The sequence below is a fragment of the Grampus griseus genome, assembly GCF_964374135.1.
Source record: "Grampus griseus genome assembly, chromosome: 16".
NCBI classification, from domain to species: domain Eukaryota; kingdom Metazoa; phylum Chordata; class Mammalia; order Artiodactyla; family Delphinidae; genus Grampus; species Grampus griseus.
The window spans coordinates 23,974,379-23,997,442 of NC_139010.1; the positions used below are offsets into that span (position 1 = coordinate 23,974,379).

The 23,064-nt window shown below is 52.4% G+C and overlaps 1 protein-coding gene across 4 annotated transcripts in view; it reads left to right on the top strand.

Moving 5' to 3' along the window:
* TSPAN15 (tetraspanin 15) overlaps positions 1-22,600 on the top strand; it is a 49,487-nt gene extending 26,887 nt beyond the window's left edge. Inside the window, exons 2-8 of one of the 4 annotated variants that reach the window (XM_082674302.1) lie at positions 1,766-1,951; positions 3,196-3,270; positions 12,113-12,208; positions 14,789-14,905; positions 19,737-19,784; positions 21,288-21,404; positions 21,796-22,600. In XM_082674302.1, coding sequence (XP_082530428.1) covers positions 1,766-1,951; positions 3,196-3,270; positions 12,113-12,208; positions 14,789-14,905; positions 19,737-19,784; positions 21,288-21,404; positions 21,796-21,945 — 789 coding nt within the window. In that variant the 3' untranslated portion in view covers positions 21,946-22,600. The remainder of the gene's footprint in view (positions 1-1,765; positions 1,952-3,195; positions 3,271-12,112; positions 12,209-14,788; positions 14,906-19,736; positions 19,785-21,287; positions 21,405-21,795) is intronic. The other 3 variants (XM_082674305.1, XM_082674303.1, XM_082674304.1) reach the window with 3 other exon arrangements.
* The last annotated feature ends 464 nt before the right edge of the window (positions 22,601-23,064 follow it).

Consider the following 23,064-nt stretch of genomic DNA (forward strand, 5'->3'; position numbering starts at 1 on the left):
AGACATTGATTGTAAATGCCTGTTGTACTTCCTAAATGTCAGGGCTGTTGTGGGTGCTGACGATGTCCGAAATGGTCGAAAATCCCTCCTAGCATGGAGCTTATGTTCTTGTGGGCAAGACAAACAATTAAAAAATAGAGCAAAAAATGTAGTATGTTAAGTACTTGCAATTACAAAGGAAAAACATAAAACAGGAAAATGGGATCAGGAGTTTCAAGGAAAGGGATTTTCTACATTTAAACAAGATGACCCCAAAGGCCTCACTGAGCAGGAAACGATTGAGCAAAGACGGAAAGGAGGTGAGGGAGGGAGCCATAGAGCCGTATGGAGATCAGGAGGAAGAGCATTCCAGGCAGTGGGAACAGCCTGTGCAAAGGCCCTGGGGTGGCACACTTCGTGTGTTTGACCAGCAGTGAGGAGCCCCGTGCAGTTAAAGCAGAGTGAGGAAGTGGGGGGAGTGAGAAGTGAGCTCAGACAGGCTGCGTAGGCTGTGATTAGGGTTGTGGCGTTTACTCTTGGCGCACAGAGTACCAGCCTGGCCTGATTAGGTTTCGCCTGTCACTCTGTTGTGGAGAACAGGCTGAAGGGGGCCAGTTAGAACACTATTGCAGGGCCCAGTGCAATGTGGCGGCGCAGCCACAGACTCATCTGAGGGTTCGGGGTGATGTCAGCTGATCAGTCTCCCTGAAGATTTAGTATGAGAGTTTTCAGGCTGAGAGCAAAAAAGGGGTCCCCCAAGGGCTTTTTTTTGCCTGTTTTTTTCTGATGGGTTGTACAGTGATCACCTTTCCACCCTTAGGAAAGTTGATGATGACGAATTCACCGGAAAAGCCCTCCTGCTCCGACTTGCGGCCTTCCCGATAGTCTTTCTGAAGATAAATTCCATGTTTATGGTGCTGAGTGAAATGCCCATCTCCCTGAGCAGTTCTGAAATTTCCCTTGGTGACCTGCCTGTGTAATACGCATCCCAGGGGCCCCAGGCTTTCAGACTTACAGTGTTTCCAGTTTCCTTATCTCACAAAAGCCTTGCAAAAACCTGTGGGGTGAGCAGGGCAGAAATGATAAACTTCAGCCATTTTTCAGATGAGAGCACAGACTCGTGTGGTCCAAGGCCTATCCAACGCCCAGGGCTAGCAAGTGGCACAGCTGGGACTCGAACCCAGGTTCTCGGACCCTCTAGCCAGTGGATTTTCCCTGACTCACCAGTACCTTCTTCTAAAGCAGCATTTCCAAATAGGGTCTGTGTTAGTTTGCTAGGGCTGCCATAACAAAGTGCCACAGACTGGGTGGCGTAAACAACAGATCTGTTGTCTTGCAGCTCTGGAGACCAGAAGTCCAAGACGAAGGTGTGGGCAGAATTGGTTTTCTCTGAGGCCTCTCTCTTTGGGTCTGTAGATGGCTGTCTTCTCCCTGTGTCTTCACATGGTCTTCTCTCTGTGTGTGTCTGTATCCTAATCTCCTCTTCTTCTAAGGACAACATTTGTATTGGATTAAGGCCTAGTCATAAGACCTCATTTTAACTTAATTACCGATTTAAAGCCTCAATCTCCAAGTACAGTCCCATTCTGAGGTCCTGGGGGGTTAGGGCTTCAGCATGTGAATTTGGGGGGACACAGTTGAGCCCATAACAGTTTCCCTCACATCCAGTCACCTGGGGTGAGCCCCTCTTAACGGCAGACTCCACAGCCCTCAGACGAACCCTTTATAGGAAAATCACGCGACTGCCAGTCCTTCTCCTCTCTCACTCCTTGCTTTCTTGCCGCAGCTGATCGGGGGCCTGGTCCTGTCAGTGGGGATCTATGCAGAGGTCGAGAGGCAGAAATACAAAACCCTGGAAAGTGCCTTTCTGGCCCCGGCCATCATCCTCATCCTCCTGGGGGTTGTCATGTTCATCGTGTCCTTCATCGGCGTGCTGGCTTCCCTTCGCGACAACCTGTGCCTTCTCCAAGCGGTGAGTCCGCCCCACGCACCCCTCAGCCACTGGTGGTGGTGGGGTCCTTGGCATCCCCAGGAGAGCTGGGGAGAGCACCCCTGGGCCCTTGGGCATCCCAGTTATTCAGTCCTTGCCTCAAACCAGCTCTTTTAGAGGGTTTCCTGGGTCAGCCTGTCTGTGCACGTTGGCCCAAGAGTGCCCAGCCTCCTCCACTTCTGCGTAGAAAGGCTGATTTGAATACTGTTCTTCTTACTTAAACCCTGTGTTGGTCTGGACTGTCGGTTGGAGGTGGGAGAAAGCACACTCAAATGAGAGCAAGCAAAACCAAGAAAAGTTGTTGGTGGTGAGTCAGTAGCTCATGTAACCAGCAAGCCCACACTGGGTCTGGGGGTACAGACGGTGCCCTCAGGCGCTCTCTCTCGCCACCTCCCAGCTGGACGCCCGATGCTGTTCTCAGGCTCTCTTTGCAGTGGTGGCCAGCAGCCTCAGGCCAACAGTCCTTATGGTTCTTGATTCCGGGGAATCTTTCCTGGTAACTCTGGCCAAGGTCCTAGGACTCTGATGGGCCTGCTTGGCCAAGTGCCTGCCCTGGGGTCAGGGCACCTACCCCGCTTACTGGCAGGAGATGGATGGCTCCCCAGAGTGGGGGGTGCCGGGTAGGAGGATCTGTTTTCTCTGCAACCACATGTGTGTTTGACCTCATTGTCCCCCTCACACGGGAAGCCCCTAAAAGCCCCTATGAGGATAGTCTCGGTGCTGCCTGAGCCTGGAAGTTATTGACATCAGTTTGGACAATGCCCGTTTCTGTGATAAAGGGGGGTGTATCCTCTAAGCCTCAGGCATCCCCTCACCCACCCTGGGGGTCTGGGAAGCCACTGTGGAGAGCCTCTGCAGGCAGAGCTGGAAATGCTGCACAGCCTGTCCCCTCTGGGTCAGCCAGAGCGAGGACCAGCTCTGCTTGTGGTAGGGGGTGGGTGGAGGGGATTGTGTTTCTCCACCTAGACCCTGCTGAGGACCCCTGGGACAAACCTCGATAACAGTCTGGCTGGGACAGCTGAGTCCCTTTTCCTGACCACTAGGTCCAGCGACAGGCTTTCCCGGGAATGTGTGTCCACATCCTGTGTCCTCACAGGAGGAAGGGGCGAAAGGCCCAGGAGCTGCTAAGAGCTCCGACAGAGGTGATTCTCTTTATTGCGCTTGAGCTCGGCACAGATGGCACTTCCGCTTCCCCTCTAGGTGAATCTCTGAATTTTGTTTTCCAGTTTATGTACATCCTTGGGATTTGCCTCATAATCGAGCTCGTTGGTGGCGTGGTGGCCCTGATCTTCCGGAACCAGGTGGGCTTCTGGCGCAGTTATCAGCCATGTGTATGCTAGTCACGCACTGTGTATGCGCCCAGGGCTGCAAACTGGGGGTGCAGCAGAGAGCTGGGCAGATAATCCCTCGTGGAACATCCACTGGGCTGGGGCGATGGGCACTGAACAGGTAAACCGGAGAACAAGAAAACAAAACAGGCTGGTAACAGAGTGCCTGGGGTGGAGGTGGGGAGGATGCTGCTGAAAAGGAGCCAACCAGCTAAGGCTCAGAGGGAACAGAGGTCCAGGCGGAGGGAGCCACTGAGGCAGAAGGGAGCTTGGCGGGTTTGTGCACGGTGTGGAGGCCGCTTGGCTGAAACAGGTGAGTGATGGGGAGGGAGTAGAAGATGAAGATCTAGGGCAGATCAGGTAGGGCCTTGGATTTTTGTTTTAAAGGCAGTAGGAAGCCTTTGGAGAGTTTTATGCTGGGAAGTGATGTGATCTGATTCACATTTTACTTGCTGCTGAATGGAGAGTGGACAGTAGGGAGACCAGCTGGGTGGGCCTTAACCACAGGCATGTCTACACCCTTGGAATCCAGGGGTCTTCTTCCTGTTTTGTGATGGAAGGGGAGATTCCCATCATATTGATGGAGTCATTGAGGCACAGAGAGGTTAAGAAGCCCTCCTAAGAGCACACAGGAAGATGGAGGCAGCTCAGGGATGCTTTCCAATCTTTTTTCAGTTCTTTTTTTCTCCCCTGCCCTAGCTTTATGGGGAATAATTGACAAATAAAGTTGTGATATATTTAAACTGTACAGTGTGATGATTTGAGATATGTATACATTGTGAAAGGATTACCACAATCAAGTTAATTAATACTTCCATCACCTCAAATAGTTAACTTTTTTTTTTTTTTGGTGAGAATACTTAAGATCTGTTCCCTTTGCAAATTTCAAATGTATAATACAGTATTATTAACTATAGTCAGCATGCTATACATTAGATCCTCAGAGCTTATTCATCTTATAACTGGAAGTTTGTACCATTGACCAACATCTCCGTATTTCGCCCACCTCCTATCCTCTGGCAACCACTTTTCTACTCGCTGGTTCTATGAGTTTGACTTTTTTTTTTTAGACTCCACATATAAGTGACTCCATATAGTGTTTGTCTTTCTCTGTCTGACTTATTTCACCTAGTATAACCCCCTCGAGGTTCACCCATGTTGTCACAAGTGGCAGGTTTTCCTTCTTTTTTATGGCTGAATAATATTCCATTATATATATATATATATATACACACATATATACACATATATATATGCACACACACACACACAATGGAGAATATACGTATATCTATATATCTACATAACTGTATCTCTCTCTATATCTCTCACATCTTTGTCCATTCATCTGGCAACAGACACGTTGTTTCCATATCTTGCCAATTGTGAATCATACTGCAATGAACATGAGAGTTCTTTTCCTGGCAGATAACTCTTTGAGATAGTAATTTCATTTCCTTTGGATATATACCTGCAAGTGGGATTGTACCACATATGGTAGTTCTATTTTTAATTTTTTGAGGAATCATCATACTGTTTTCCATAATGATTGTACCAATTTACACTCCCATCAACAGTGTACAAAGGTTCCCTTTTCTCCTCACCAACATTTGTCTCTCGTTTTTTGATAATAGACATTCCAACAGGAGTGAGATAACATCTCACTGTGGTTTCAGTTTGCGTTTCCCTGATGTTTAGTCATGTTGAGCATCTTTTCATATACCTGTTGGCCATTTGTATGTCTTCTCTGGAAAAATATCTATTCAGGTTCTCTGCCTATTTTTTACTCAGATTACAGTTGACCCTTGAACAACATGGATTTGAAATGTGTATGTCCACTTATACACAGAGTTTTTTCAATAAATATAGTACCTGTATTTCATTTTACAGATCCTTAAATAACTAAGCGTGAGGAAAAGTTTATGTTCGGTTAGAGATTACAATATGTGGAGTCAAAAGAACTAGGGTTTGAGTCCTGACTCTATTTAAGCTGTTTTAGCTTCCTGCCCTTGGGTGAGTTATTTATCATTTCCTTTGCTTTTGAGGCAGAAATAGCAGTATGCAGATTTTCAACTGTGTTGGATGTTGGCATCCCTAATCCCTACAGTGTTCAAGGGTCAACTGTATTTGTTTTTTTTGCTATTCAGTTGTAAGGGTTCCTTGTATATTTTGGATATTAACCTCTTATCAGATATATGGTTTACAGATATTTTCATAGTTTGCCTTTTTACTTTTTTGATTATTTTGCCGTGAAGAAACTTTTTTGTTTGATGTAGTCCCACTTATTTATTTTTGCTATAGGCGACATTGCCTATAATGTTTGATGTCAGATCCAAAAAATCACTACTAAGACCAATGTCAAGGAGTTTTTCCCTATATTTTCTTCTAGGAGTTAGTTCTACAATTTCAGATCTTATATTTAAGTCTTTCATTCGTCTTGAGTTGATTTTTGTCTATGGTGTAAGATAAGGGTCTAATTTCATTCTTTAGCACGTGGATTTCCAGTTTTCTCAACACCATTTATTAAAGAGATTGTCCTTTCCCTGTTGTATATTCTTGGCATCTTTGCTGGAAATCAGTTGACCATGTATGTGTGGGTGTATTTCCAGGCTCTCTATTCTGTTCCATTGACCTGTGTGTCTATTTTTATGTCAACACCATACTGTTTTGGTAACTATAGCTTTGCAATATTGAAATCATGAAGAGTGATGCCTCCAGCTTTGTTCTTCTTGCTCAAGATTGCTTTGGCTATTGGGGTTTGTTGTGGTTCCATATGAATTTGAGGATTTTTTTTTCTATTTCTGTGAAAGATGCCATCTGAATTTTGATAGGGGATCACGTTGAATCTGTAGATTGCCTTGTCCCACTGGTTGTCTTCCCAATCTAGTTTTGCTACCTGTTCCTCCCTTTTTCTCTTTTCTACTTTTCAGACCATCTGCTCTGGGCTGGCAGTTCCAGGGTATTGGTTCATTTTTCAGCAGCCCTGAGGGGAGAGAGATGTTTATTCCATTTGCGAATGGGGATGCATTTTTGTGCAGTCAGCAGGGCTCCTGGCCAGCCCACAGCTTTCCAGAGTTATGAGTGCTTTACTGACTAAAGCCCAGGTGCAGGCCAGGGTTAGCAGCATCAGTGGTTTAATAAACAATCCCCTAAGTGAACAGCAGTTCTGGTTTCCCAGGTGCTTTCACAAAGGCGGTTGACTTATTTTCCAGTGCCGGGTAGGTCAACAGGGGCTGTGACACCACTCTTTTCCAGGGAGAGAACTAAGACGAAACCTCCAGGGACCCTTAGGTCTTACAGCTGAGGATGCCGTGGGCCTGAGGTCAGGGGTGAGAGTTTCCATTATCCCCAAACCCTGAGGGCACCACGGGGTGAAGTGTGTTCCTTCCCCTTGGGTGGGTTGTCCCCTTCATGGGGCCCTGTCGGGAAGGTCTCAGTGTGCAACCCAGGAAGGACCTTCACCTTCAGGGATCTCAGCTCTTTGGAGGCTCATGATGGGCTGTGCTGTCATATGCCCGTGATACATAATTCAAAAAATTAAAAAATGAGATACAAAACTAAGTGCAGTAAGATCTCCACAATGAAAAACATAGGCCTGGAAAAACCTGGAAGGAAATAGAAATATTAACATATTAATTCATATCTCCTCTGAGGGATGGGACTCTTTTTTTCCCTAGCTCCCAAATTTTCTTTTTCTTTTTTTATAATCAAGGGGGAAAATACCATATAAAGAAAAATGATGTCCCTGCCAACTGTAATGCCATGCGATTTTGTAAAACAAGAAATGGGCCAATGGCGAGGATAGGGAAGGAGCAGCCTGGCTGTTGATGGTGGCAGAAAGGGGCAGCGTATGATGGAGGAAGAGGTGAGGCACAGTCAAGGTCAGGTTCCAGGAGGAGGTGAGTTCCCAACTCCAGTTTTTCTTCACCAAGAGGAGAAGACAGATTTCTCTGAATCACGATGTAATAAGTTCAGTCTCCAGCCCTGCAGGCTACCTCTTAACTCTAAGAATCCACTTGTGGTGACAAATGAGGACAAGTCATCAGGCTCATAACTTCACACAGGGTTCTCAGGAAGGTGCACAGACCATGGCCACCGCCAGGCAGCGAAAGATAAACAGACTCCAGAGTGTAAGGAAGAAACTCTCCATCAACCGCTGCCCCTGGATGAGGCTTCTGCTGCCAGGCATGACCCAGTAGTTGGACTGAAGCAGCTTTTCTGCTTGTGCAGGGTCGAGTGGCCATGCGTTGGAGAGCTGGGTGCAGAGCTGTTGGCCCCAAGGGCCCGGGCATTAGAAGCAGAAGTGCAGCACCTTGAACCCAGTGGGGGGCAGAGAACCTGAATGACCTCCACAGCTGTCTGGGTCTCACCGCTCTTGACCTGCCATCACCCCAGCTTGTCCCGAGCCTCTCTGGAGGGTGTCGGGGGTTTTGGAGGTGGGCAGCTCCTGACCGTATGTTCCCAGTGAGGCAGGGCTGAGCAGGGACACCCAGAGGGCACTGGGCTGTAGCTGGTACCTCTTTACCCATCCCCGACCTCCTTCCCTCTACCACCAGAACAGTCAGGGGAGCGACCACTTTCCTGGCCTTGATCAGAGGGTGCTGTGGTCACACCTAACACCAGGCCATGGAATGATGGGCAGCACCCAGCCTGTTTATCATGGCACTGCCACGAGCGGGCTCTGGGTGTGACCGTGAGGTCAGGGCAGGGAGAAAGGAGACAGCATAGCCTGCCTGGCTGAGCACCTGAGCATATATATCCTTCCCACCCAGAAGAAAGTAGAGAAAGTTCTGCACTGTTGTGGACAGATTCCCATAGCTGGTGCCTCCCACTGTGGAAGTGAGAGCTGGAGCCCCAAACACCTGGGAGACCAAAGCATAACCCTCCCTCACCATGGGGATTAATCCTGTGACCTCCAGCCGGGTATTCCAGAGAACCTTGCAGAGTTTGCACCTCTTTCCTTCTCACTCCCTGGGTTCCTCTCAACCCTTGGTTGTCTGATGGGGCCCATCTCAGGGCTGGAGCAGAGGCTGGGGTCTGGAGGCAACGAGGATGGATCCCCACCTTCTGGGGGTACTGTGGGGAGCCCAGAGATGCTGGCTCAGCCCAGGCACTAAGGGAGGAAGGAAGTCCTAGGCTGAGCACCCGCCTCTGCGTTATGAGAGCTGAGCTGCCAGCTGTTGGGCCTCCCCAGCATGGGCCTCAGAAGCGGACATGAAGCGATGGAAGCCGGCTGGCAGCCTGTAGGAAACTAGGACAGCTGCGTCCCCAGAGGCCTGGTGGGAGGCTCCGGCTGCCAGCCAGCCCTTCCACCCCTGCCGTCCTGGGGGAGCTGCTGCCCCATGCCCCCCACCCCTCCAGTTCCTCATTTATTTAGGCTAAAAAAAAGGCTTTATTGATATTTAATTCACATGCCATACAATTCGCTCATTTAAAGTGTACATTCAGATACGTGCAACCATCACCACTGTCGATTTGAGAACATTTTCATGACCTCCAGAAGCAATCTGACATCCCTTCGCTCTTCCCCTCCTTCATTTAAAAACTCTCCAAGTGCCTCCACTGAGAGCAGTGATGCAGAGGCTTCAGATATCTCTAAAACTAGATTAAAAGAAAGAACTAGAAAGGGCAGCTCTTTGTAGCTTGAGTCTGGTGGCTTGAACAATGTGCTCTGAAAATCCCATGGCCTTTGATGCTCGCTCACTCTCTGCTTAATTTAGCCCGGGCCACGTGCCTCTGAGGCCATGCCAGCCATTTGTGAAAGGTGGTTTTCTAGTCCTCATTGGAGCTGCCCCTGCTGTGTGACCTGGTTTAGAGCAGAGTGGGGCTGGCACTGTGTGCGTTTGGCCTCTGGACGCAGCAGAGGAAGCCAGAATTCTCTTTTCCCTTCCACGCTCCCACAGGGCGCGTCCTCTCAGCGGCTCCCCCAGTCCCTCAGGACGTTGTGGGATATAAGCACCGTGCTTTACACTTAATTAGAGTTAATTAATGACCTGTATGCCCTCCACCCCCACAGGAACCACCCAAGCATTCTACACACGTCTCTGGCATGGGCATGCACGCGCACACGCACACGCACGGTGCCAAAGGCAGTGCACACGTGCAAGAACCAGCACAACCTAAAGAGCTCTCTGATGGTAACTGGGGGCAGCTGCCGCCTGTGGAGCCTGGGACCATCTGTTCCTCCTGTCCATCCCGAGAGGCCTCCAGCGGGGCCTCCCTTCCCCACAGGGTCCCGGTTCAGCTAACCAGATGGAAGGCCTGATTTGCACAAAGAGGGCTCTTTTGGAGTCCGTGCCTTTGGAAAATGCTCAGAGACTGAGCTGGTTTGGGGAGGGAGGTCAGGGCTGCTCACCAAAGAGGGAGGGAGAGCCTTTCCCCTTTGGGCCACTGAGCGTCCCCTCTGCCGCCTGTCTTCCTCCCTGCCCTGGGCCTCCTGCCCTCATCCCACCCTGTTTCCTAACAGCATGTGACCCAGTGGGAGGGCTGAGGGGTGAGCCAATGGGCTGGGGTAGGTGGACCAGGACGGTCCACAGTGCCTTGAGAGTGGAAGGAAGCCACCCCGCCTCCCATGAGTGGCCCTAGACATGTCCCTGACCTTGGACATCAGCCCCTGCACCTCAGTTCAGCCAAGGGCCCCTTACACCATGCCATTGAACGCTGCGAGCTCATTCCCTTGCCCTGCCCTGGGTGACAGACTGATCCTGCCTGGTGTCCTGGTACCCAAGGTCGGGAAGGCTGCAGGACCTGGGAGCCTCTGGGAAGGGTGGCCTGAGGCCAGGCAGCCTCCTGCTCTGCCCAGGTCGAGTGGCCAGCAAGCAGCTCTTCCACTGAGCCCCTGCCCTGGTTGGGATCCAGTGCCAGACCTGGGCAGGGCTGAGGGCTGGTGACTGCAGAGCCTCTCACATGGGAAGGGGGCTGGCCCTGTGCCTCCCGAGGCCTGCAGCTCCCAGGTCTGCTCCTGAGCGGCTGATTTTCATCAGCAGAGGGTTTTCCTTCTGGCCACAGAGATAGGTTTCCCTGAGCCAGTCTCCTCTGTCACCCTGGCTTTGAGCAGTGTCTGAGTTTCAGGAAGGAGATGGCTGTCACATCCTTCATTCCTCTCTTTTTGATACTGGAGATGGTTTGGGGAGATGGCCCCAATCTGAACCTTGGGTTCTATTCTTGGCTTCTTTTTTTGCTGTTTTCCGTATTCGCTTTAATCATCGGTAAACATGATCTTTTATGAGTCTAAGACTGTTAATATTGTTTCTCATTTTACAGAGGAGTTACCTTGGATAACCTATCCCCACACAGAGTTTTTGTTTTTAATTTTTATTGGAGTATATAGTTGATTTACAATGTTGTGTTAGTTTCTGGTATAAAGCAAAGTGAATCAGTTATACAGATACTTATCTTGGCTTCTTAAAGTGTATCAGGCCGGGAGTTTGACGCTTTGGTTCCAGCCATCTCTCTGCCAGTGATCAGCAGGGTGACCTTGGACACGTCACGTCACCTCTTTGGGCTGCAGGGTGTTTGTGAGGGGTCCCAGGCTAGGGCCCAGCTCTTGGACAAGACTTAGGGCCTTAATTTCTTCTGGGATTAGCCATTTTCCACTGATGACGTAATGGGTATGAAGTGATACCACAGGGTATCTGTCTCCTGGAAAAAGAAAGACCTATCATAATAACAGCAGGGCTTACTATGTGCCTGGCGTCCTGCTAAGCACTTTTGTAGATTTAGTTTATTTGAATCTCCAACCCCTCCCAGGCAGAGGGTTCTCCCCCACCGCCAGCCCCCATTCCGTAGAGGAAGAAATGGAGGCCCGGAAGTTAAAGGAAGTGCCCGAGGCCAGCGTGGCTGCAGGGACCGTGAGGCCTGACAGCCCCTCGCAGCCTAGTCTTTGATCTTCAGAGCTCGGAGGTGTCTTAAACATAGGCCTGCAGGGTTGGTTCACAAGTGGGAAACTGAGGCCCAGAGAGGAGGAGTAGCTGTGATGGGGCCTGCAGTCCCAGGCTGGGGCCTGGAACCCAGGGCCCTGCTGTCCCCATGTACCCTGAGGGCACCTCCCGCGGGAATCGTCCGGCTCCAGAGCTGAGAATGCACCCTTTGTGCCAGCACAATCTCTGATGAGACACGGGCCTTCCTGCTCTGAAAGCCCCGATTGTCGCTGCCAGTGTGGAGCTGGGCTGCCCACGCTCCCGCCCCATCCCTTCCTGCTGTGGGGCCTTTTGTGCTCCTGGATCCCAGTACAACAGCCGGGCTGTTGATCCAGAAGGCCCAGTGTGACTGGGACAGGGCGGCCTGCCAGCGCCCTTCCCGGTGGGGATTGTCCCAGCCCGAGAGGGAGGTGGGCCCTGTCATCTCCCTGCAGTGACAGAGAGAGGCCCGGAGGAGAGTCAGGAGACCTGGCCGGGCCCCTAACCAGAGTTGAGACCTGCTCGGTGATCTGGGGAGAATCAAGCTCCCTCTCTGGGCCTCCTTATCTGTAAAACAAGAGCTTGGATAGGAGAGAAGAGTGGAGAGAAGGCCTGGAGGGCAAAGGGAAGGTTCCAGCACAGGCCTGTCTTTGGCAGTAGAAGGAGCGCCAGGCCAGGAACCTGAGCAGCTGGTCCCAGCCCTGGCCTGGATGGGTTGTTTGATCTGTAAAGGAATGGGGTGCACTACTCCTGCATCCGATGGGCACTGGGGGCGTGGAAGGGGTGCTTTGTGCAGGTAGGGGCAGGGGCCACCTGGGCATGTGGGCACTCTGGTTCAATCCCGACTTTTGGGAAATCTCGGGTGGGACTCTGGGGATGTGTGCTCTTCTTCCTTTGTCATTTCTCTGTCTAAATAGACCATCGACTTTCTGAATGACAACATTCGAAGAGGAATCGAGAACTACTATGACGATCTGGACTTCAAAAACATCATGGACTTTGTTCAGAAGGAGGTGAGCCAGGCTCTTTGGGTCAGACATCTGCCTCCCATGCCCTTTGTCCCCCACTGGGGACCCTGCTCAAGAGGGTCGGGGTGAGGGTCACATGGCTTATCCATTCCCAAAGCAGGTGGCTGGCCACGTTGGGAGGCACGGGCGGGCCATGGATGGCCGCCAAGGGTAGGGATGCCAGGGCCTGACCTTCTCAACCAGCTCTCTACCCGTGTGCTTCCCCCACAATATACTTGCCCTACCTGTTCCTCTCCAGGTACACGGGCCCTCCCCTCCTGGAAAAAAAAAAAAAAGAACAAGGTCAGGGGTAGCTACAAGCCACCTGGCAGTGCCTCAGGGTGCCCCATCTCCAGTGGGTAAAGATCCTCCTTCTTTGAGGTGGGAGTGACCTCCAAGCCACCCAGTTCGAAGTTCCCCCTGCCAGGACCCTTTAGTGATGGGGAGCTCACTGCCTTGCCAAGTCCAGGACAGCCCCGACGGGGAGAGAGCTCTTCCCCGACTCCACTTCCCCCTGCATGGGGGAACAGCACAAGACTTCTCCTTTTCCTCGATGACGCTTCTTTGAATGTGATAATTGTCCTTTGGGGATGTCATCCCTCTTCCCAAGGTCCACCCGAATCTGTGGGTGTAATAATAATAGCAGTTGCAGGGCAAGCTGCTGCCCTCGGGGGCTTCTACACATCAACCTCACTTAGTCCTTCTGCGCCTTAGCCTCCTCATCTGCCTCAAGGGGCTACTAATGGTCCCTTCCTCTTGGCGTCGTTGTGAGATAGCCTCGACCTGTTTCAGAGGTGGTTAGAGCAGTGCCAGGCAAATGATGAGACCTAGGTCGGTGTCAGCTGCAGTGGTCATCATCCTCATGTCCTACTAGGTGAGGACAAGCAGAGTTTGAGGGCCGAGGGCCCGCTCAGCCCTGGCTGCGCTTCTTTGGATGTGACCTTGGGGGCGTCAGCTGGCCTGATCCCCATGCTAGCCCTCAGTGGGGACAAATGTCTCACCACGCCCAGGGCCACCCGTAGTGGCCACACCCTTGGCTCAGGCCTTCCATGTAGTCACAACAGGTGCAGCCTCCGGGAGGCCCTTCTTTGCCAGGCATGTGCCTGCCAGCTCTGGCCATCAAGTGGAGCAAAATGCTTTTATTGGAACCAACCTTCAGCTGGCTCGCAATTTTCATTTCTTCCAGGGTGGAATGGCGGGATGACTCATGCTCACTGGGCACCCTGCTTGGTGCTGAATGCGTCATGCATGGCTTCCCTTTGTAATTCTCAGCTCAGCTGTGCAAAGCTGACGTTGCTCTTCCTGCTTTACGGTTGAGGATCTGAGGCACAGAGAGGGTCACTGACTTGCCCAAAGTCACACAGCATGGAGTTACCGGTAGTGTGAGGATTTGAACTCTGGCCTGTCTGATGGCAAAGCAAATGCCCTTTGCACTGTACCCCAAAGAGGCACTTCCAGATCCCTCAAACTGATAACCTAAAAGGCTCTATGGGGACTCTGAAAGGGTATCTGTGTTTTTACTAAGACCTTGGATCATATCACTCCCCTGGTTAATAAACCCTGCAGTGACTTTCCGTCACTCAGAATACCATCCCAGCTCCCTGCTGGTTCTGGCTGACAGGGCTTTCACGGTCTGGCCTCATGTCCTCCATTCTTGCTGGCTCTGCTCCAGGCACACCTGCTGCTGAAATATAACCACCTCGTCTCTGCGTGGGGTCTTTGCATGTCTTGACCGGCTTTTTCCTGTTGTTCCTATTTCAGATTAAATGACATCTCCTCAGGCCTTTCCCGACCTCCCCGCTCCTTCCCCTGTTTGCCGTATCCCTGGTACCCAGCACTACCTCACTGTCCTTTTCACAACGCTGATTCCTCTCTGTCTCCCTCTGCACGTGTGTCCCATATGGGCAGGGCTGTGGTGCTTTGGCTGCCCCTTGTCTCTCTGGCACACAGAACAATGCCTGGCACGCACCAGCATCTCAGTGGAGTAACTGCTTCCCCCAGGCGTTGGCATCTGTACAGGGGGAGATGCAGGGAGGGGCTAAGCTAAGGGGAAAATGATGCCAGCTGTGCCATCGCTTCAGTCCTGAGCCCAGGCCAGGGTGTGAGGTGTGTGCCCCTTTGCTAAGGGCAGGACAGGCAGAGCTGGGGCAGGTGAGGAGAAGGTCAGTGTGGTTCAGGGACCCCTGGGTTGTGGGGCTTCCCTAGAATCCTATTCTCCGGGACCTTAAAGGCCAGCTCCTCGGGTTGAGCGCCTGCCCTGGGGATGTGAAGATGGAGTCCGGTTGTCAAGGAAGGATGTTCCCTCCAGTGTTTAGTCACCACCCCGCTATCCCACCAAAAGGCTACCCAGCCTTGGCTTGCATGCCTCTCCAGTGACGGGGCGCTCACTACCTGTTGGGCAGCCATGCCGCTTTTGGTGAACTCTGACCCCACAACGGATGCCTCATTTGCTGCCTGTAGCTCCCCCTACCAGGGTGACCCCCATCATAAATCACATCGTCCATCCCCGGCAGGGCCCCTCCCCGCTGTCTGCCCGGGGCCCCGGCGGTGATGGCAGCTCTCTTCCCCGCTTGTTTCATCCCTCAGTTTAAGTGCTGTGGCGGAGAAGACTACCGAGATTGGAGCAAAAACCAGTACCACGACTGCAGTGCCCCCGGACCCCTGGCCTGCGGGGTGCCCTACACCTGCTGCTTCAGAAACACGGTACCCACTGCTCCTGGGGCTTCCCGGCTGGTCAAACGCTTCTCTCACCTTTCAGGACGGGTGGTGGGGATGGTTGGGTGCGGCAGGCAGGAGGTGGTGGTCATTGTCGAGGCTTCCTGAGCCTCGAGGGCTACTAAAGGGGGTGAATCTGGGAAGGGGGGCGGGGAAGTCTTGTCTTATTAGTAGCGGTCGTTAACATCTACTGAGCACTTACCATGTGCTGGCCTTTTCTAGGTTCTTTAGTTGTATTAACTCATTTAGTCTTTTCAACAACCCTGTGAGGTAGGTACCGTTATTTCACCCACTGTACAGATGAGAAAACTGAGGAACCAAAAGGTTAGGTGCTTTGCCCAAGGTTGATGGGGCTGGGACGAAATTCAGGCAGCCATTGTCAGAGCTGCACCCTGGACTCCTGTGCAAGCCAGGCAAGGAGTAGGAGAGGGTCCAGGCCGGGGGGCTTAGCAGGGTGGCTGGCTTGACAGCCGTAGCCAGAGGACCAGAGCAGGGCCTGCACTGTGGGCATTGCTGGTGGACTTTGGGCTTGACATCCTGGTCACCATCAGCAACAGGGTATTTGGAAGGGGTCTGGTGATGTAACCGTCAGCCTCCGCCTCTCCCCAGTGGGATCCTCTCAGCTCTGTTGCCTCCTTGGCCACTTGGGAGGCTGCCCTGTGCTGTCACTGCTAATAAATGAGAGGCTTGGTCAATCCTGTGTTTGACTAATGTGTCCCAAAACTGCATGGTTTCTGGGTTGGAATGAGGCGGAGAGCTTTGCAATTACTCACACCCTGAAGAGTCATGGAAAATTTCTCTTCTGATGCTCCACCATTCTGTGCCCACTTCCGGATTCTGTAAACCACGCAGCTGCTGGTAGGGGTGGGGGCCTCACCCAGTGAGTCAGGGAGCCAATGCCAAGTGCATTAGCCCTAAAAAGGCTGGGCCAGGAGGGGAGGTTTGTTTGGAAATTGTAGCTGCCATTTTAGGGTAGCTTTCTGTGCAAGGGGAGTGCTGGGGAAGAGCCCGGGTTTTTTAGGGAGGCCTACGGGGGGTGACCCTGAACTTCATCACCCAAGGCAGTGGCACCTGAAGGTCCAGGTTGAGATGTGGAAGCCCAACTTGTATTCATTCATTCATTCAACGAGTATTTATTGAGGACCTGCCAGATGTGGTTCTACATTCTGAGGATACAGAAAACACACAGAGAACTTTTGCCTGCATGGAGCTGACATTCTTTCTAGTGGGTAGAACTGATAAGAAAAATAAATAAGTAAAAGAGATAGTATGCTAGAAGATGATAAATGCTAAGGAGAAAAATAAAGCAGGGGCGTGGAGGATTGCAATTTTAGATACTGAGAATGTAGGTTCTCAGTAAAACCCTGAAGGAAGTGAGGGAGTGAGCCATGTGTATCTGGGGATGGGAACTCCTGGCAGAGAGAACAGCAAGTGCAAAGGCCCTGAGGTGGGAGTTGCCCTGGTGAGTTTGAGAAACAGTGCAGAGACCAGTGTGGCTAGAGCAGAGTGCGTGTGGGGGAGGAGAGTGGCAGACAAAGTCAGGGAGGTCATGGGTGCCCTGATGGCCGTGGTCAGGACTTAGGTTCCCTTGAGTGACAAGCAGTCAAGTGACAGGGCTTCAGTAGCTGAGTAGCAGATCTTACTTAGGCTTTACCAGGACCACCCTGTCTGCTGTGGGAGCAGAGGTGACGTGGGGAGTCTGGTTAGGGGCTAGTGCAGTGGTCCAGGTGTCACAGCTAAGGCTGTCCAGGAAGTGGACTCTGACATGCTGGTTAGTGAGCAGGAGGTTTAGTAGGAGGTGCGCTCAGGATTGACACCTGTAAGGGAGGTGACAGAATCTGGGCTGGGCAGAGGGAGAGGTTGAGCAATGATGCAGGCTCAATGGGGGCCTCAGCTGCCTCTCCAGGAATGTTCTGGGATGGTCCTTCAGAGTTGTCCCATATTGGGGCAAGGGGAACAGGTCTTCATACCCTCCACATGCACCAGGCATTACATGAGGAGTGTCCCACCCGGAAGGGACTTGCTGGCTTGTTCAGCAGAGAAACAGAACCAATAGGATGTGTGTGTGTGTGTGTGTGTGTGTAAAGAGATTTATTATAGGAAACTGACTCACAGAATTATGGAGGCAGGCAAGTCCCAAGATCTGCAGGGTGAGTCGGCAAGTGAGAGCCCCAGGAGAGCCAATGGTTTAGTTCCAGTCTGAGTGCACAGGCCTGAGAACCAGGAGAGCTGATGATGTAGTTCCTGTTTTTTTTGTTTTTTTTTTTTTTGGTACGCGGGTCTCTCACTGTTGTGGCCTCTCCTGTTGTGGAGCACAGGCTCCGGGCACGCAAGCTCAGCAGCCATGGCTCACGGGCCCAGCTGCTCCGCGGCATGTGGGATCTTCCCAGACCGGGGCACGAACCCGTGTCCCCTGCATCGGCAGGCGGACTCTCAACCACTGCGCCACCAGGGAAGCCCTGTAGTTCCTGTTTTAAGGCTGGCAGGCTCAAGGCCCAGGAAGACCCAGTGTTTCAGTTCAGGTTTGAAGTCAGGCAGGAAGAATTCTCCCTTACTTGGGGGAAGGACCGCCCTTTTTTTCTATTCAGGCCATCGACTGATTGGATGAGGCCCGCCCACGTTAGGGAGGGCAATCTGCTTTACTCAGGCTACTGATTTAAATGTTAATCTCATTGGGGGCTTCCCTGGTGGCGCAGAAGTTAAGAATCCGCCTGCCAGTGCAGGGGACACGGGTTCGAGCTCTGGTCCGCGAAGATCCCACATGCCGCAGAGCAACTAAGCCCGCGCACCACAACTGCTGAGCCTGCGCTCTAGAGCCCGTGAGCCACAACTACTGAGCCCGTGCGCCACAACTACTGGAGCCCAAGCGCCTAGAGCCCGTGCTCCACAACAAGAGAAGCCACCGCAGTGAGAAGCCCGCGCACCGCAATGAAAAGTAGCCTCTGCTCACTGCAACTAGAGAAAGCCCGCATGCAGCAACGAATACCCAACGCAGGCAAAAATAAATAAACTAAATAAATTAATTAAAACAAAAACAAAAAATGTTAATCTCATTAAAAAACCACCCAGAATTAATGTTTGCATAGATATCTAGGTGAGTCACCCTGGGGCCTAGAGAAGAGTTCTGGGCTCTAGGGTTAGGGAGGCCTCTGCTGCTGCATGTCTGTTCCCTGAGGGGCAGGAGCTGTGGTTCTACCTCCAGGGTTGGAAGCACAGTGAAGAGTAAGTTTATTCTTGTCACCTTCTTATATACCATATAGCTTACTTATTTATTATGTTCATTGTCTGTCTCCTTCCCTAGAATAAAAGTTCCATGAAGGCAAGGACCCTTTTTTGTTCTTCTATATTCCCAACACCTAGAACAGAGAATGGTACATAATGAGTGCTCAGTATTTGTTCAGTAATGACTGAATGAATGAACAAATGAGGTAGGAAGCACCTGTTCCCATCATGCCCTCGTGCACTTGCTCCCCAGGCCTGACCTTCTCCCTGGGGGTCATGTTCTTGGCCTGGGGGGCCACAAATGCCAACTGACATGAAGTGGATGCTCGGTGTTTTGGGGTCTGAGGGCTCCTGGGGGACAGTCTAGACTGAGAGGTTATTTTGCCCACACATCAGGCCCTGACATTTAGACAGATCTAGATGACGCCTGAGGTTCAACCCACTCTTTTGGAAAGAGAGTAGACAGCCCTCCTTGCCTTCCAGGGACTGGGATCGTGTCCAAAGTCACTCCAGCCAGCGTGTCTGTGTTCTGCCATGTGCCCAGCCCTGGGATAAGCCCTTTACATGTATATCTCACTTTATATTCAAAACAGCTCCGTGGGGTACATTCTTAGATCACCATTGCTTTATGGAAGAGACCAGGGAAGCTATTCATTCATTCATTCATTCAACAAATCCTTATTGAGTGCCTGCATGTGCTAGTCCCTCAGCAGCCCACCTAAGGTTGGTCACAGAGCTCCTAAGTGGCAGAGCAGGACCTGGACCAGGTAACATGATGCCAGAGACCACATTGGCCACTCCGCTGTCCTGCATTACTGCTGGAACCTGTGGCACCCTGGTCCCACAGCAGCTTTCACTTAGATGTGAAGGGATGGGACCGGGACATCGAGCTTTCTCTCACCTTGTAGAAAATAGAGGAAACTATACAAGGGCTCAGGCAGTGATGGGAAGTGCCCCTGCCAGTCCTGTGTTATAGGTCTGCTGGGAAGAGATTTGATGGGTCTAGGGCCGACCACAGCTTCCCCTGCGCCTAGATTAGTCAGCCGCTGGGAGTTCCTGAGAGCAGCTCTCTTCCCAGGAAGGAGGTTGGGCGGTCCTTCCACTGGTGAGTGGCTGTCTGCAGGAACAGGGAAGTGTGGTCAGAGGCCTGGCTTTGCCGTCAGGTAATCCCCAGCTGGCCAGGGCCCTGGCTGTGGTCTGGGATTTTCTTTCATAAGAGCCAGCGTAGTGGGAGCAGCCCAGCCCTGACCTCAGACAACCCATAACCATATCAGCAAAGCTTGGGCTCTGGGGCAGCTGCACTAAGGGAGCCTGGGGCAGTGCCCTTTCCTCTGGGTTCCTAGGCTGCCACGGGTGGAGCAGTGGGCCTCCCACCGAAGCGCCACGGAACTGGCCTTCCCACCTGTCCTCCCTGTGCATTTCTTGGAGGCTGGAGGTTAAGATGCAGATTTGAGCCAGGCTGCCGGGGTGGGAATCTCAGCTCCATCCATACTGGGCAGTGCAACTCTCTGTGCACTATAAAATGGGGGTCGGGGGAACAAATGTCTTCTACAGTAAACACTATGTAAGTGTTAGCTAATACACATTTCTGTTTCAGACAGAAGTTGTCAACACCATGTGCGGCTACAGAACTATTGACAAGGAGGTAACGTCTTTGAAATCTCTTTCCTCCAGAAAGGTTGCCCTTCCTGTCCCATCTCCAGGGTGATCAGAGGGGCTACCAGGGGTGAGGCTCCTGGCTGCTGAGATTTCCCAACATTCCTGGCTGTGAAAAGGAGCCAGGGACTGCTCAGGTTTTCTGCCCCACCCAGAACAGGACTCGGGGAGCCAAGAATCCCCCCAGGCTGGGAAAGGCTGGCTGCCAGGATGTGCCGGGCACCTAACGTGTGAGGCCACCGTGCCCCTGCCAGTGCCCCCAGCATGCCCCTGTGCCCGGCCGCGCTCAGCACCAGCCTGCCTCTGCCCTTGGAGCTGCCCATTTGCAGACGACGCACACCGGCTTCCTCAGCCTGGGACCCAGGAGTCCCTTGGGGAAGGGAGCCTCTGGAAGGTCCCTCCTGGCTCAGCTTCCTGGGCATTTCTCCTGGACTTGGAGACAAGCTGGGGTGGTGCTGAGAAGGAAGCTGAAAATAGTGACGACTTGAGATGCCTCTGAGCAGTGGTTCTCACAGTGAGGTCCCCCGACCAGCAGCAACAGCAGCGCCTTCCACCCCCCCGCCCCCGACCTGGGAACTTCTTAGAAACGGGCATTCTTGGGGTGGCGCCGGCAGGTGATTCTGACACACGTTTAACATGCAGAGCCACAGACCAGCAGTGATTCTCCAGCCATCAAACCCAATGGCCAGTTTTTACATTAAACACTTGGTAATGCCCTATTTATTATTCCAAAGTGAAATTCACAGATAATATAACCTACCTACACACGTAATTCCAAAACAGGTAACGTAATGATTTGAGATAAAAGGAGAAATAAGATAAAACAATTTACAACCATATACCATATTTCAACACGTACGTGCTCAGGCACTAGATAGAGAAAGCGAAGTGGTTGGGTGTTTACACTGCCAGGGGCTTCTGATACTTGGCAGGGGTGTTGTGTGGACAACTTGCATTACCATGGGCGTATTTTTGCCATTGACATGGTTTTTCAAAATGGTGAACAATTCTTGATAAAGTTGCAAACAAAATAAAGTATAATTATCCCTTACTTTATCTAATATTCTTTCTACAGAATTCAGTGCATAGTAAAAACATGCAGAAAACACTTTGGTTTTTATGTCCCTGGAGTTAGGCTTTGGGCTCAGATAATTATGGATGGGTTTTCACCCATCCAGATGCCCAGGGGACATCTAAGAGGCAGGTAGTCTGGGAAGTTGTCCGTGGAGTAGGATTGCCCTGAGCTCTACAGTCCCTCAGCCCCCAGCCCCGATCGCAGTGATAACCGGAAGTGCCACCACAATGTCCGCAGTGCTCTCTAGGGAGCGGTACCACCTGCTGAGACCCAGTGATCTAGAGCCACCTTCTCATCACATTGCATACGAGAAACTGAGGCCCAGAGAGGCTGAGGGACTCGCCTGGACCTGGGGTGAGTGGCAGAGTTGGGACCAGGGCTTCCAGGCGAGTGCTCAGCCAGGCTCCTCCCCGGCAGCGCCTCAGCGTGCAGAATGTCATCTACGTGCGGGGCTGCACCAACGCCGTGCTCATCTGGTTCATGGACAACTACGCCATCATGGCGGGCCTCCTGCTAGGCATCCTGCTCCCCCAGGTGTGCTGGTCCCCCCCCCCCCGGCCCCCAGGGAGGGGAGCTAAAGGTGGGGATGGTGTGGGCAGGCTGTGGCTTCAGATGATGTGTGGCTCGGTGATTACAGAGTGCAGAGTAGGCACAAAGGGCTGGGGTGAAGAGAGCTCTTGGACCAGCCACCTGGGCTTACCCTGGGAGGGCTGGAGGGCTGGAAGGAGGGGGTGAATGGCCTAGAAAGTGAGTGACATAGCTGGGGGGGGAATAGGAGTCGCAGAATGGAGGGTCTCTGGGATTTCCCAGCAGGCGCAGAGGAGGGCCCAGGCTGGGGCCATTGGGGTAGTGGGGGCTCGGGACTGCCGGAGAGGGCCACCCAGATGGCCAGCAGGCTCTCACCCGCCCTGCCCGTTCTCCTCAGTTCCTGGGGGTGCTGCTGACATTCCTGTACATCACCCGGGTGGAGGACATCATCACGGAGCACTCTGTCACCGATGGGCTCCTGGGACCCAGCACCAAACCCAGCGTGGACGCAGCAGGCACGGGGTGCTGCATGTGCTACCCCAATTAGGGCCGTAGCCTGGGGCGGCAGCTCCAGAAGGACCGTGACAGGACATCTCTGCGCAGGCCACGTCGTGGGGGCCAGATAGGACTGTGGCCCCTCTCTCCACATTCAGCACTGACCAAAGCCATGGCTGTGTTTGCTCAGGGCTCCCAGGCCACCGCCTGTCTGGGGGGCGGAGCCCCTCCCCAGCTGCGGAATTCTGTGCGTGCCCACCCTGCTGGGCGTGGGGAACAGGGCACCCCTCCTCCATGCTCCGGCTGCTGGGGAAGGGGGAGCTTGGCGCTGGGCTCCGAACCCATTTCATTTCTGGTAGTGCCTTGGCCTTGGTGTTTGTGCCCCTTTGAGGGCAGTTTTGTAGTGATTTGTAATCGGGGAGGGAGGAGAGCTTGTGTGCCCCGAGGTGAAGGAGCAGAGGGGTGGGGTGCAGACCCCAGGCCCCAGTCCTTCGGCCTCACCCTGAGGCCACGTTGGGTCCGTTTCTCAGCCTCCCGGGTACCTTGAGACCACCCCAGGGCTGCTGCTTTGTTGACCCTGTTTTGTACCTGATTTTATAACATTCATTTTGTACACAGTTAACAGGAGTTTCCGACTAATCAAGGCTAGCTGTATTCAAAACCCCATTCCTCTTCCCCCTCCAAGCCAGTTTATTAATCAGACAATAAAGACATGATTTTTTTTTTTTTTTCTGGTTTTTTGTTTGTGCCGTTTGGGTCGAGAGTGAGGAAGACCCCAAGTTGGGCTTGGAAACCCCTTGTTGGTGCAAAGATTGAAGGGGAGCCACCCTGAGACCAAGATTTGGGACAGTTTGGGACACTGAGGCCCAGGAGGATCAACCGAGGCTGCCCGTTCCCAGCTTGGAAGGGCCTCTCTCACCCTTTGGTTTGTGGACTGGGCCTGGAGCCTCCTGTGCCCATCCTTCCTGCCAGGAATTCACTTGCGGGAAACCTCAGGGAAAGAGGCAGAGATGACAACCTATTTTACAGACTGGGAAACTGAGGCCAAGCCACACTGGCATGAGTCTTCTCTTCCGGGAAGTGGGGTAGATGGGAACTAGGAAAGTCAGGGGTCGGGGAAGGAGCAGTGCCCACAGATCCACCCTCGACCTTTGGGCTATAGAACTGGAGT